Source organism: Nesoenas mayeri (assembly GCF_963082525.1).
Source record: "Nesoenas mayeri genome assembly, chromosome: 26".
Lineage (NCBI taxonomy): Eukaryota > Metazoa > Chordata > Aves > Columbiformes > Columbidae > Nesoenas > Nesoenas mayeri.
Window position 1 is genome coordinate 6,175,254 of NC_137552.1, and position 12,435 is coordinate 6,187,688.

Below are 12,435 nucleotides of genomic sequence, written 5' to 3' on the forward strand. Positions count from 1 at the left end.
CGGCGGGGGCGGCCGGGGGGGCCCCGGGGCCGCTCATGGCTGCGGCGGCAGAGCCGGGCCTGGCGCCCGCCCCCAGATCCGGGTACCGCGGCCCCCGCCCGCGCCCCCCCGCCCCGCGGGCCCCCCCGGCCCCTCAGGGCCCGGCACACGGGCGGCGTGCAAACAGCGTGCAAATGGGGGTGCGAACGGCCGTGCAAACGGCGTGCAAATGGGGGTGCAAACGGCCGTGCAAACGGCGTGCAAATGGGGGTGCAAACGGCCGTGCAAATGGGAGTGCAAAGGGCCGTGCAAACGGCGTGCAAATGGGGGTGCAAACGGCCGTGCAAATGGGAATGCAAATGGAAGTGCAAACGGCCGTGCAAACGGGGGTGCAATCGGTTTGCACACCCGCGGGCGGGGCGGGAGGTGCTGACACGCGTGTGCAAATAACCTGTGCGAGCTTGCACGCGCCTGTAGGCGCGTGCACACCTGCTGGCACACCCGTTCCGTACGCGCTCACCCCCGTGTGCACACACACTCCTGCGTGCTCACCCTCGCGTGCAAATCCACGGGACGCCCCCGAACACGCCCACCCGTGCATGCACGCCCGTGCTCACCCGTGGGAGCCCCCCCGCACGCAGCCGCTCGCGGTTGCAGAGGGGGAACGGGGGGCTCGGCCTCTTTAAGGGGGGCGGGGGGGGGGGGGGGTGCGCGGGGCCGCTCGGTTGCCATGGCAGCGGGGGGGGCCGGGGAGCGCTGCGCGGGCGGGGGGGACGCGGATTTAAAGGCACCGCGCCCCGCTCGCGGGCACACGCGTGTGCGGGGACACACGAGGCCCCCGTGTCACCCCCGGTGTGCGCCACGGGGGGGACCCCGGTGCCGGCACTGACACCTCCAGAGTGGGGCACCCACGCCGTGTCCCAGCACCAGTGTCCCAGCACCAGCATCCCCCGTGTCCTTAGCACCAGTATGCCCAGTGCCCCCACCACCAGTGCCCCCCGACACCCCGTCCCCCGAGCAGGCAGAGGCAGGAGGTGGATGCAACGGGGTTTATTGTGGGGACACCCGGCCCCGGGCGGTGGGGGCTGCGTCCCCCCACCCTGAGCTCCTCTTCACCAGCTCGGTCCCAGCGGTGTCCCTGCAAGAGAGGGGCTCAGCAGCCTGGCACCCGCAGTGCCCCCCAACCCCACGTACCCACCCCGGGACTCCCGCACCCACACCCAGGGTCATGCCTGTTGGGGAAACTGAGGCACAGGCGGCGCTGGGGGGTTCACCCAGCATCCAGCCCCCAGCCCCCTGCACAGCTGCTGCGCAGACCCCCCGCACCCCTCACCTGGGGGTCAGTTCCCCGCGGCGCCGAGGGGCTCCTCGCACAGCGCCCGCCCGCCCGACCGCTTGCCGTATCTGCGGGGGGAGCACGTTACCGGAGCAGCCGGGTGACAGGAGCGGCGCAACGGGAGGGGCTGCTGCAGCAAAGGTGCAGCGAGAGCGGGCTGCAAGGGAGCAGTGCGCTGCGGCGGGGAACGGGCTGCATCCGGGAGCACGTTGCAAGGGCAGCGTGTTGCAGCAGTGACTGCATCGCAACAGGGAGCCAGCAGCAGGGGAGAGGGTTGCAGTGAGGCAGCATGGTGCAGCAATGAGCTGCGATGGGGAGAGAGATGCAGAAGGGAGCTGGTTGCAGCAGGAGAGCGCGTTACAACAGGCAGCACATCGCAAAGAGGGAGCGCGCTGCAGCGGGGAATGTGCTGCAGCGGGGACTGTGCTGCAGCGGGGAACGTGTTGCAGCGGGGAACGCGCTGCAGCGGGGAGTGCATTGCGAAACGGAGCATGCTGCAGTGGAGAGCGCGCTGCAACAAAGATCTGGTTGCAGGAGGTAGGAGGATTGCAACAGGGAGCACTTTGCAACAGGGTGTCTGTTGCGACGGGAGCACGTTGCCATGCAGCAGTGCATCACTACAGGGGTTCGTTGTAGCCCGAGTACAACTGCAACAGGAACCGCTGCAAGCAGGCAGCGTGCAGCAGGGGACACGTCCCCCGGCGCCGTGCCACTCACCGGTGCCTGGTGACCACGTTGAGGTACTGCTGCAGGTCGTTGTAGAAGCGGAGCAGGTCCTCGGCGGGCGCGTGGTCCCCGGGGTAGGTGGGCTGCGCGGGGCCGGCGGCGCCGGGGCGCCCGGCCAGCAGCGCCAGGGCACAGGCCAGCAGCAGCAGGGGCGGCCAGCGGGGAGCCATGGCTGCGGCCACACCGCGGCCTCAGCGCTGCGGGCACGCGCACACACGCACACCCTGCAGCGTGCACCGCTCTGCACACACACACACACACACCCTGCAGCGTGCACCGCTCTGCACACACACACACACACACACACCCTGCAGCGTGCACCGCTCTGCACACACACACACACACCCTGCAGCGTGCACCGCTCTGCACACACACACACACACACACCCCCTGCAGCGTGCACCGCTCTGCACACACACACACACACCCTGCAGCGTGCACCGCTCTGCACACACACACACACACCCTGCAGCGTGCACCGCTCTGCACACACACACACACACACACACACACACCCTGCAGCGTGCACCGCTCTGCACACACACACACACACACACCCTGCAGTGTGCACCGCTCTGCACACACACACACACACACACACACCCTGCAGTGTGCACCGCTCTGCACACACACACACACACACACCCTGCAGCGTGCACCGCTCTGCACACACACACACACACACACACACACACACACACCCCCCAGACCTCTGCTCCCGAGGTGCACACGCACAGCTCTGCACAAGCCCCTTGCACAAGCCCCTTGCACACTCACCCGTCTCAGCTCCCGCAGCACACGCTGGTGCGCACGCACACGCATACAGCTGTGCACACGCGTGCACACACACCCCCTTGCACACCTGCACACCCCACACTCGCCATCTGTCCCCCCACACACCCCTGCGCCCCCCGCCCCACTCACCTGGTTCCAGGAGCGGCGACAGGGACACGGCGAGACAGGGGGACGTGGCTGCTGACCGCCCGGCTCCCCAGTGACGCCGCTGCCACCACAGCGCTGGCCCTTATATCCCCCTGTCCCCTGCTGATGTCACCCTGCCACACAGCACCTGTGGCCAGGTGGCCACATGGCCGGGGGGGACAGGGACCATCCGGGGGTGACAGGGACAGCTGGCCCCTGGTTAATGTTTGACCTCGGGCTCCGGAGGCTCCCGGTGGGGCCGAGGACACGGACCCGGGTGTCCGGTGTCTGTCCCACAGCATCCTGGCCCCACGGATGGACAGAGGGACAGAGGGACATCGGTGGGGACAGAGTGGGACAGCTCGGGGAGGCTGGTGGGAGGGGTGGGCAGCAGGACAGAGGGACAGCGAGGGATGGACAGTGGGACACAGGAAGAGAAGACAGATGGACAAGGACGGGGTTCGGGTGAAGGGTGAACCATTGGGGTTCGGAGGGGCAGAAGGACAGAGGGACGGGGGCGCAGGGGGGCCCCGCAGCAGCTCCCGCTGTGTCCTGACACTGCCACTGCGGGCTGGGCTGGGGACCGGGGGGGGCCCCCAGCCTGGGGGGCCTCTGGTCCAGCCCCGACACGGCCCCCGGCAGCCGCAGCCCCCCCAGGGGCCTCACTGTGCACCCCGGTACCCAAACCGTGCACCCCGGTAACCCACAGCAGAGGGGTCAGTGCACCCTGCACCCCCGCACCCCAGCACCCCAGGCCAGCGCCCCCGTCACCCCCACACCCAGTGCACCCCAGTACCCACCTCCCGAGTGCTCCCCCCGGCACACCGCTCTCCCACCCTACTGACCCCCCCGCTCCACTCCCCCCTGACCCCCCGCCCCCCACCCCCTGCACCCCAGCGGGTCCCTCTGTCCCTTGTCCCTTCCCCCCCCGTTCCACACACAGCCCAGGCGGGTGCCCACGATCGTGTCTTTATTGCCACTGGCCAGGGATGGGGAGGCCGCGCGGGACCCACCAACAGTGACGGGGAGGGGAGGGGGTCGGGGTCCCCCCCAGCGGGACACCCCCAGGCTGGGCTCTGGGAGTCCCCGCCCCTCCCGCGGGGGGCCCGCACTGGCGCCGGTGCGGGGGCCACCCCGTGGCGGAGCCCCCGGTCCCCTGGGGAGACACGGAGAGACAGGGAGAGTTCGGGGCCGGGGGCGAGGGGGCGGTCACCACGCAGAGTCATCGGCGTACCTGTGGGGAAGAGCCGGTGAGAGAGGGGGGAGAGACCCCCAGCACCCCGTGGGACCACCAACCATCCCCAGCACCCCCAGCACCCCCACCCCAGCGCGGAGCCCGTTCCCGGTGCACGGGGTGACAGGGACGCTCACCGTGACCTGCCGCTGGTGGCCCCGTCGAGCGGCCTCGACGCGGCGGCGCCGACGCCGGCTCGTTTGCCGTACCTGCGGGACACGGGGCACGAGGCTGCACACGGGACCGCGCACGCGCGAGCGTGCAAAGGGATGCACACGAGTGTGCAAACGGGAACTGCCGGTGCGAGCAACAGCGCACAGGTGTGCAAACGGGGAGACACGAGCGTGCAAACGGGAACGTCCCCGCACGCACGGGGGTTTGCACGAGTGCCACTGGGCTCGCACGCGCGTCACACGAGCCCGCGCTCACCTCTGCCGCGTCACCAGGTTGATGTAGTGGCGAAGGGCTGAGAAGTACTTGGCCACCTCCTCGGGGGACGCGTCGTCCCCGGGGCTCTCGGGTTTGGGGGGGTACGCGGCCGCCAGCGCGCCCAGGCACAGCAGCGCGCACAGCGACGCGGCCGCCAGCGCGCGCCGCGGGGACCGCACCATCTGCGTGGGGACGGGGCAGCCCCGGGCGTGTCACCGTCACCCGCGGGTGCCCCCGCCCACCCCCACCAAAGCCCCCGTCCCCATGGGGATGTCACACCCCCAGGACCCCCCCGGCTCCCCAGGGACATCACCCTCCTCACCAAGAGACAGCTCCCCCCGTGGCCCCCCATGCCACCTCCCTTCCGGAGACCCCAGTCCCCAAAGGGACATCTCGCCCCAGGGACTTCCAGAGACCCCCGAGGTCCCAAGGGGACACCTCCACCTCCCTCCCAGGGTTCCAGCCTCCCCTCCACGGGCCGCGCGGGTCCCCGTCCCCGGGCTGTCCCCACACTCACGGTGGAGCAGGCGGGAGGTGACAGGCAGGGCCTGGCAGTGGGTGACAGTGCTGGGGACACCGTGGCTGCTCCACCCGCACGGGGTTTTAAAGCCGCTGGGGGGGCTGCTGGCTCCTCCCTCCCCCACACCGACCCACGGGTACCGCGGGACCCCAGCAGCGCCCCCGCCACCAGCCCCAGGGGACACGTGCCCGCAGCGTGCCGCTGTCCCTTGGCAGAGCCCCCAGGCTGCACAAGGGGCACAGGACACACACAGAGTGCTGGGGACACGGTGGCACAGGGACGTGGCACGGAGCCACAGGACACAGACGTGGCATGTGGCACATGGCACACGGACACAGACGTGACACGCAGCTCTGGCACACGGGCACGGGTGTGACACGCAGCCCTGGCACATGGCACAGCCCTGGCACACGGCACAGCCCTGGCACACGGCACAGCCCTGGCACATGGCAGCGGCTCACGGGGACATCGGCTGCACACAGGGGCACAAACGCGGCGCAGCCGTGACACAGCACGGGACATGGCCGTGGCCCGAGCCACCCGGGGGACAGCACAGAGCGGGGGCCGCAGCCACGGCTGCCTCGGTGGCCCCAGGCGGCAGAGCAGGGCGCGCAGCAGCTGCGGCAGCCCCGTCACTGCAGCCCCGCCACTGCCACCGCTGCCACCGCTGCCACCGCCCGCTGCCACGGCAGCCCCGCTGCTGCCACCGCGCTCCAGGACGGATGAGCCCCCTTTCCGTCCCATGCGGGGGGACACCAATTCATTACGGATTTGGCATTAAGGAGCCACCACCCAGCCTGGGGAGACCGAGGCACGGGGCGCCCGGCAGGGACGCGCTGCGAGCGGCCTCTCGCTCCTGCCAGGAAAGGGCCACCAAAGCCACCACGCGGGTGCTGGGGGGGACAGGTGGCAGAAGAGGGTCCCCCAAATCCCCAGGAAGCTCCTGCCCAGAACCCGCCACGTATCCAGCCAGAGGGACAGAGGGGACAGAAGGGACACGGCTCAGGGGACCCTGCGGGGAGTCACCGGCCCGGCTGCAGGGACGCAGCCCCCGCTCCTGCCCCGGCTGTCACCCTGGCGAGCCGCAGGGGCTCCCGGTGCGTGGCGGCGCCACCGCGGGGGTCCCGACCCGTGCCTGCCCCAGCCCCAGGGAGCTCATCCCCGCGGCGTGGCCGCGGCGTCACCGCGGTGTGCGGGGACACGGGCGCTGAGCCCCCGTCACCTCCCGGCTCCTGTCATGTTCCACAGCTCGTCAATGGCCGCGCTAATTGGAGTGATGGCGCCGCGGCCGCCCCGTCCCCTCCATGGTCCTGGGAACCAGCACCCATCGGAGGAGTGAACCCCCCCCAGAGGAGCCCCCGATGGGGGGCACAGGGGCACCAACCCTGCGGTGCCACCTACAGACGGCGACCAAACCCAAGACAGCGGCAACGTCACCACATCATCACAGATGTCCCCAAGCTGGGAGGGGAAGGATCAGGGTCCAGGCCCCCCCCCCACCACAAAGCGGCCCCGGGGGGGCACAGAGAGCGGAGCATCTTCTGCACCATTGCCCCCAGGGACAGTAAACAGCCATTTTCCAAAGGTCACAGGATGGTTCTGTCGCCACCTGAAGTGCCACCCTCGGCTGTGCCCCCCCGGGCACACGGAAGGAGCCCGGAGAGCAAACAGGCCCCCCCGCTCCCCCGCGCTTTATGGCCCCCGGTTCCGCCGGAGGCACTTTGGGGGCGTGCGACCCCCCCGCAGGAAGGAACTTCTGCCCCTGTTTGCTTTTCCACCGCCGGGGGGGACACGGCTGCCCAGCCGGAGAGGGAGGGGGACGGGGACGGCACACAGGGGACAGGCAGGGGACGGGCAGGGGACGGGCAGGGGAGAGCACACAGGCAGGGGACAGCACACAGGCAGGGGACGGGCAGGGGACAGCACACAGGCAGGGGACAGGCAGGGGACAGCACACAGGCAGGGGACGGGCAGCAGATGACCCCAGGGACTGGCAGCAAAGCCCCACCCAGGCCCCCGTCCCCCGTGCCTCAGTTTCCCCACCGAGGGCAGGGGAACACTGAGCACCATCCTGCCCACCCAGGCCCCCCGGAATGGACCCCCCGGCTCCAACCCCCCCGTGCACAACAGCCGCAACAGCCCCGCGGTGACGTAAAAGATTCTCATTTCATCAGTAAAAACACACCGGGGGGGCCGCCCCATGGCGGGGGGGCCCAGCCACACAGTGGCCACCACCCCCCAGTCAGGAGCCCCCGCTCCCCCACGCCCAGGGCAGCGCCCGCCTCATCCTCCGGGACAATTATCAAATATTTACAAATTAAAAAAAAAATAAATAGCGGCAATTCTTTAAAAAGAAGCGCCCCCGCGCCTAGTCCCAGGCAGCCGCGCGTCAGCCGTCGGTGGCCAGGATGACGACGGCGCCGAAGATGCCGACGCTCTGGCCGATGAGCTTCATCTGGTTCCAGAACTCGACGCGGCCGGCGTGCCAGTAGCCCAGGTTGCCGTCGATGAGCAGGATGGCGGGCGGCAGCAGCACCGCCAGCACCTGCGCGGCCGCGCGCACGTAGCAGCCCGACAGGAAGGCGAGCGCCAGCAGCGCGTACAGCACGAACAGCAGCTGCAGCGCCAGCTCCCCGCCCAGCAGGTGGTCCAGGTAGGCCAGGCGGTCCTCCCGGCTGTGCTGCAGCGAGTACGCCTGCGGGGCGCGGGGCTGCAGCGTGGGGCGCCCCCAGCCGCCTCCCCCGCCCGCCGCAGGGGGCGGCCGTCAGTGCCCCGGGATGGCGGGTCCCCTGCAGTGTCCCGGTCCCCCCCCAGTGTCCCGGTCCCCCCACGGCGTCCGTGTCCCCGTACCTGGCAGATGAGGTAGATGCCGAGGAAGACCTGTCCCGTGGACTGCAGGGAGCGGCTGCGCGGTTTCTGCCGGTACAGCTCGCCCGCGCCGCTGGCCAGGATGAGGAACCCGCCGATGATGGCGATGGTCCGCGAGTACATCCGCACCTGCCGGGGCCAGCGTCACCCCGCGCCCCCCGGGGCGGGTGTCAGGGGAGCCGGGGGGGCCTCACCTTCAGCCAGTCGCCGTAGTGGACGTGGCCGCCGACGTGGGCGGCGTAGGTGGCAACCGCGAGCTGCAGCGCAGCCCCCAGGGCGAACCAGCGGCGCTTCACCCCGAAGGACATGAAGCTGGCGCAGAGCACGGCCACCCCCATGTCCACGTACAGGTAGGGGACGGGGATGTCCGGCTTCCTGGGGGGGCGGCAGCTCCAGCCCCTGCCTGCAACTGCCCACAGCCGCCCCCCCGCCCTGCCCACCCCGAGCCCTCAGCCCCGAGCCCCGCCCTGCCCACCCCGAGCCCCCAGCCCCGCCCTGCCCACCCCGAGCCCCCCAGCCCCACCCGGCACGGCCCCTCGTGACCCCCAGCCCCACCCGGCACGGCCCCTCGTGACCCCCCAGCCCCACCCGGCACGGCCCCTCGTGACCCCCCAGCCCCACCCGGCACGGCCCCTCGTGACCCCCAGCCCCGCACCCCCTCCCCCGGCCCCACCGCCCCACCCGGCCCCCAGGCCCCCGCTGCCCCACTCCGCCGCGGCGCCGCGGTCACCCAGCACCCCCAGCCCCCGCACGCACAACCAGCCCCGCCCGGCCGGGCCCCCGGGCCGCACCGCCGGCCGTCGGCGCGCTCGGCGCAGAGCAGCAGCCCGCTGAAGCAGTGCCAGAAGGGGAAGCGGGTGAGCAGGACGCCGCCGCCCGCCGTCAGCAGCCGCAGCGCCCGCCGCCGCCAGCCCCGGCCCGCCGCCATCGCCCCGCCGGAAGTCCCGCCCCGCGCCGGAAGCGCCTCCGCCCACGTCTGGAGGCTCCGCCCCCAGGCGAAACCCCGCCCCCGATGCGCCGCCACACGCCCCGCCCCCTGCGCGAGGCCCCGCCCCAGAGCGCCAGACACGGGTGATGGTTAAAAAAATTTCGGGTTTTATTGTTTCTGCTAAACAATACTAAAAAATTTCCTTTTTTTTTTTCTCTTTTTTTTTTTTTAATTTTTAACTCCTCTAAGGCAGGGCTTGAATTGTTTGATTCTGATCCATTTATTAAAAAAACAAAACAAAGGGGAGGGGAGAGGATCATGGCAAAAAAGAAAAGAAAAATATATTAAAAAAAACAAAGGCAAAAAAGGGCAATTAAAAGCAAAAAAGAAAGAGGGGAGGAAAGCCCCACGGCAGGGCGGGAGCGGCACCGGGGCCACGGCCCCGCCCACACTGAGCCCCCGGGGCTGCGGGGGGCAGAGGACGGGGGTCACGGGGTTTTTTGCCACGATCCTGGTTGAAGAACTGCCAGAAGCAGAAAATATTTAAAGAACATTTTAATATATATTCATATATATATTTAAAGATAAGAAAAATAAGACTAATTCAAGCCTTGCCCTGTGCAAACAAAATTAAAATGAGACCGCGCTGGTGCGGGCCCCGGGCGGCCACCGCGGTCAGCTCGGCGCGGGTATGGTGGGGGTCCGGGAGGGGGACACGTGGGGGACTCTCCCACGGGACAGGCCGGGGGGGACAGGGTGACAAACCCCCTTTAGAAAAGCAAAGGGGTCTGGCAGCAGGGGGGCGGGAGGAAAAGGTCAAAAAATGAAACGCCCCGAGTCTTACTGGCTGGTGGGAGAGAAAACATGGCGGAGAAAGAAAGTCTGTTAGTCAAGTAATGTGTGGGCTTTAAATTATTCTCTTTTCTCGTTCGTTTTAAAGTCTAAGGTCTGGAATCGGCCAGGGCCCGTTAACGAGCTCAGAGCCGGGACATAAAAGCGGGAGCCCGGGGGCTCAGGACGAGAGGGACGTGTCCTTCTGTGTGGGCTGTGCCTGCGCGCGCTGCAGCACCTTCTGGCTCTCCGCGTCCCGAAAGTGCTTCTCCACCTGCGGGGGCGCGGGGCTCAGCGCGGGGGTCCCGGGCTGCCCCTCGTCCCGGTGCCCCCGGCGCCGCCCCCGCCCCTACTCACGATTTTCCGTACGTGGCTCAGCGCGCTGCCCTCCTTGCCTTTGCAGTTCTCCACCTGGTACGGGGGGGCGATGACGACCTCCTCCATCACCACGATGTTCTTCTCCTGCCACTTACAGTCCTTGATGCTGCAGGGGACACAAGCAACCGCGACGCGTGACCGCGTGGCTCCGGCCAGCGCGTCCCGGGACACGCTGGCAGCGTTTGGCTGCAAACCTGCGGGCCGGGGCAACGCGACGTGAGCCCCGAGGACACGAGCAGCCCCCACTCGCGGCACCGCGAGGGCACTCACGTCTTGTGTATGGTCTGGAAGAGCTGCTGCCCCTCCAGCGACACCCCCGCGCTGATGGCATACGCCTGGCTCAACTTCTCCTCCTTCTCCGTCCGCGCTTTGTTGGCGAGCTGCGGGGACACGAGACCGGGCTGAGCGTCACCTCAGCGCCCACGGCAGCTCCAGGGGCACCATCCCCCACGAGCTCTGCTGCTCGCAGTCCACATCGTCAATTAAATCCAGATAACGAGGAGCGATTCCCACTCTCCCACCATGCTGTCCCCACCACCGGGTCCTGCTGCCCCCCTGGTCCCAGCGCCGTCCCCCCACGGCGATCAGCAGGGCCGGGCCCCCCCAGGACTCCACTCGCCCCCCAGGCACCAACGCAGCCAGGGCTCACCCCCCCAGCTCCTTTTCCAGTACATCCAGTGCCAGGTCACTCACACCGTGGCACCACCAGACCCCAGTTCTCTGCGTGCGGGGAGGGGGGACGTGGGTCACCCTCCTGTCACGGTGGTGGCAACTGAAAAGCCACCAGCACACCCCACAGCATCAGCCGCTTCGCGCCAGCATAGGGGGCTGGGGTTCAGCTCCCTGTTTGGTGACACCTCCTCTCTGGTAGCCAGAACCAACCCCCCCAGGGACATACGAACGGCAGATCCTCAAAATCCAACTGTGCGCATCACTGCTCCTGTCACCCCACGCCAGTGCGTCCCCAGCAACGACCAGCACCCGCGGGGACGGGGGCTGGGGCAGGGGCACCCGCCGGAGCTCGGACCCCGGGCAGCCCCACGGGCGCAGACCCCGCGCTCGGGCGCGCTCCCGAGCGGCTCCGGGGGCGCGTGTGCCCGCGGCAGCTCGGGCGAGCGCGACGGACGCGCGCGAGGCGCCGCGCCAAAGCTGCTCCTCCGTGAATCCCCCGCCCCGCGGGACGGCTCTCACCTTGCTAACGTTGAGTGAAGCTAAAGGAGGAGGTGTTTCCGTGCGGTCATTGATTATTTCCACTTCTGACACGTACTGTAGGTTTATGAGCAGGATGTCTGCGTGGTTCGGCTTCCCGCTGGAAGAGGGGCATTCTGGAGGAAAGAACGTTAAGGGAAACAAATCCAGGCGGGACGTGTACAGCCCTAGGGCAGAGCCTCTGCCTCCCACAGCACACCCCCCGCTCCCCCCCCGCGACCCCGCTCCGGGGCTCCCCTGCCCCCCGCACACCTGAGAGCCGCGCTGCTCCCACGCCAGGTCCGGGCACGGGGCTCCTCGCTGCCCCCAGTGCCCCCAGTGCCGGGCTCCTCCTTCCCTCCCAACACCTCCCCGTACACCGCCCCACAGCCCAGACACCGCAGAACAGGACTCATCGCTCCCCCAGCCCCCTGCAAGGCTCCCCCTCCCCCTCCCCCGCCCCCCAGTGCGGGGCTCCGGGCCGCCCCAAAGCCCCCGGCGGGGCACCCCCTGCTCCCCCCGCTCGCGGCCCCTCGCTGCCCCAGTACGGCCAGCGCGGGGCTCCCCGCTCCCCCAGCCCCCTCGGCTGCCCCCGAGAGCGCCGCCAGCGGCTCCCCCGGCCCCCCAAGGCCTCCCCCGGCCCCACGCGCCCCGGGCTCCCGCTCCCGCCCCCCGCGGCCCCCGCGCCCCGCGGGCGGGCGCACAGGCCCGGGCGGGCCGGCCCAGGCGCGGCAGGCCCGGCGCGGCGCCGCGGCGGATACTGAGCGCCAGCATCTTGCTGGGGTAGTCGAAGGCGACGACCTCGCCCTGCAGGCGCTGCTCCTGGCAGGTGCGGCAGGACACCTGGCTGCCCACGCTGAAGTACTCGCCCGGCGCCGCCATCTTCTCCGCGCCGCAGCGGCTCCGCGGGCCCGGGCGCGGCGGGGCGGGGCCGCGGCGTCACCGCGCGCGACGAGGGGCGGGGTGACCTTGGCCGCGCTCGCGCCGCCCCGCCCGTTGGCGCTCGCGCCGCCCGTGGCTGCCGCGGGGGCCTCTGGGGGCTGTAGGCGGAGCGGGTGAGCGCGGGGCGGCCGGCGGAGGCCCCGGGCCGCTCGGGG

General features: G+C 69.8%; 4 protein-coding genes across 5 annotated transcripts; all 4 read right to left on the reverse strand.

The window, feature by feature from the left end:
* Positions 1-1,319: 1,319 nt before the first annotated feature.
* LOC308049894 (pancreatic polypeptide-like) lies at positions 1,320-2,211 on the reverse strand (the record flags this gene model as incomplete). The annotated part of the gene is made up of 2 exons (XM_080359764.1): positions 1,320-1,383; positions 2,033-2,211. The coding sequence occupies 2 exons, from the start codon at positions 2,209-2,211 to the stop codon at positions 1,320-1,322; spliced, it is 243 nt and encodes an 80-aa protein (XP_080215890.1).
* A 1,748-nt stretch (positions 2,212-3,959) lies between these two features.
* On the reverse strand, positions 3,960-4,807 carry LOC308050050 (peptide YY-like; the record flags this gene model as incomplete). Its single annotated transcript, XM_080359977.1, has 3 exons — positions 3,960-4,196; positions 4,334-4,405; positions 4,626-4,807. 3 exons carry the CDS (start codon positions 4,805-4,807, stop codon positions 4,172-4,174), a joined length of 279 nt encoding a protein of 92 aa, XP_080216103.1. The 3' UTR covers positions 3,960-4,171.
* Positions 4,808-7,487: 2,680 nt separating this feature from the next.
* On the reverse strand, positions 7,488-8,998 carry TMEM101 (transmembrane protein 101). Of its 2 annotated transcripts, XM_080359974.1 has the most exons (4): positions 8,805-8,998; positions 8,208-8,388; positions 7,996-8,142; positions 7,488-7,840 (listed from the first exon to the last, which is right to left on the reverse strand). In XM_080359974.1, the coding sequence occupies exons 1-4, from the start codon at positions 8,939-8,941 to the stop codon at positions 7,535-7,537; spliced, it is 771 nt and encodes a 256-aa protein (XP_080216100.1). In that variant the 5' UTR covers positions 8,942-8,998; the 3' UTR covers positions 7,488-7,534. The 2 variants fall into 2 exon arrangements, with proteins under 2 accessions (XP_080216100.1, XP_080216099.1); XM_080359973.1 differs by having other exon boundaries at positions 7,488-8,142.
* Positions 8,999-9,085: 87 nt separating this feature from the next.
* LSM12 (LSM12 homolog) lies at positions 9,086-12,250 on the reverse strand. Its single transcript, XM_080359976.1, has 5 exons — positions 12,100-12,250; positions 11,342-11,475; positions 10,421-10,530; positions 10,130-10,256; positions 9,086-10,046 (listed from the first exon to the last, which is right to left on the reverse strand). The coding sequence occupies exons 1-5, from the start codon at positions 12,218-12,220 to the stop codon at positions 9,954-9,956; spliced, it is 585 nt and encodes a 194-aa protein (XP_080216102.1). The 5' UTR covers positions 12,221-12,250; the 3' UTR covers positions 9,086-9,953.
* Between the last annotated feature and the right edge of the window lie 185 nt (positions 12,251-12,435).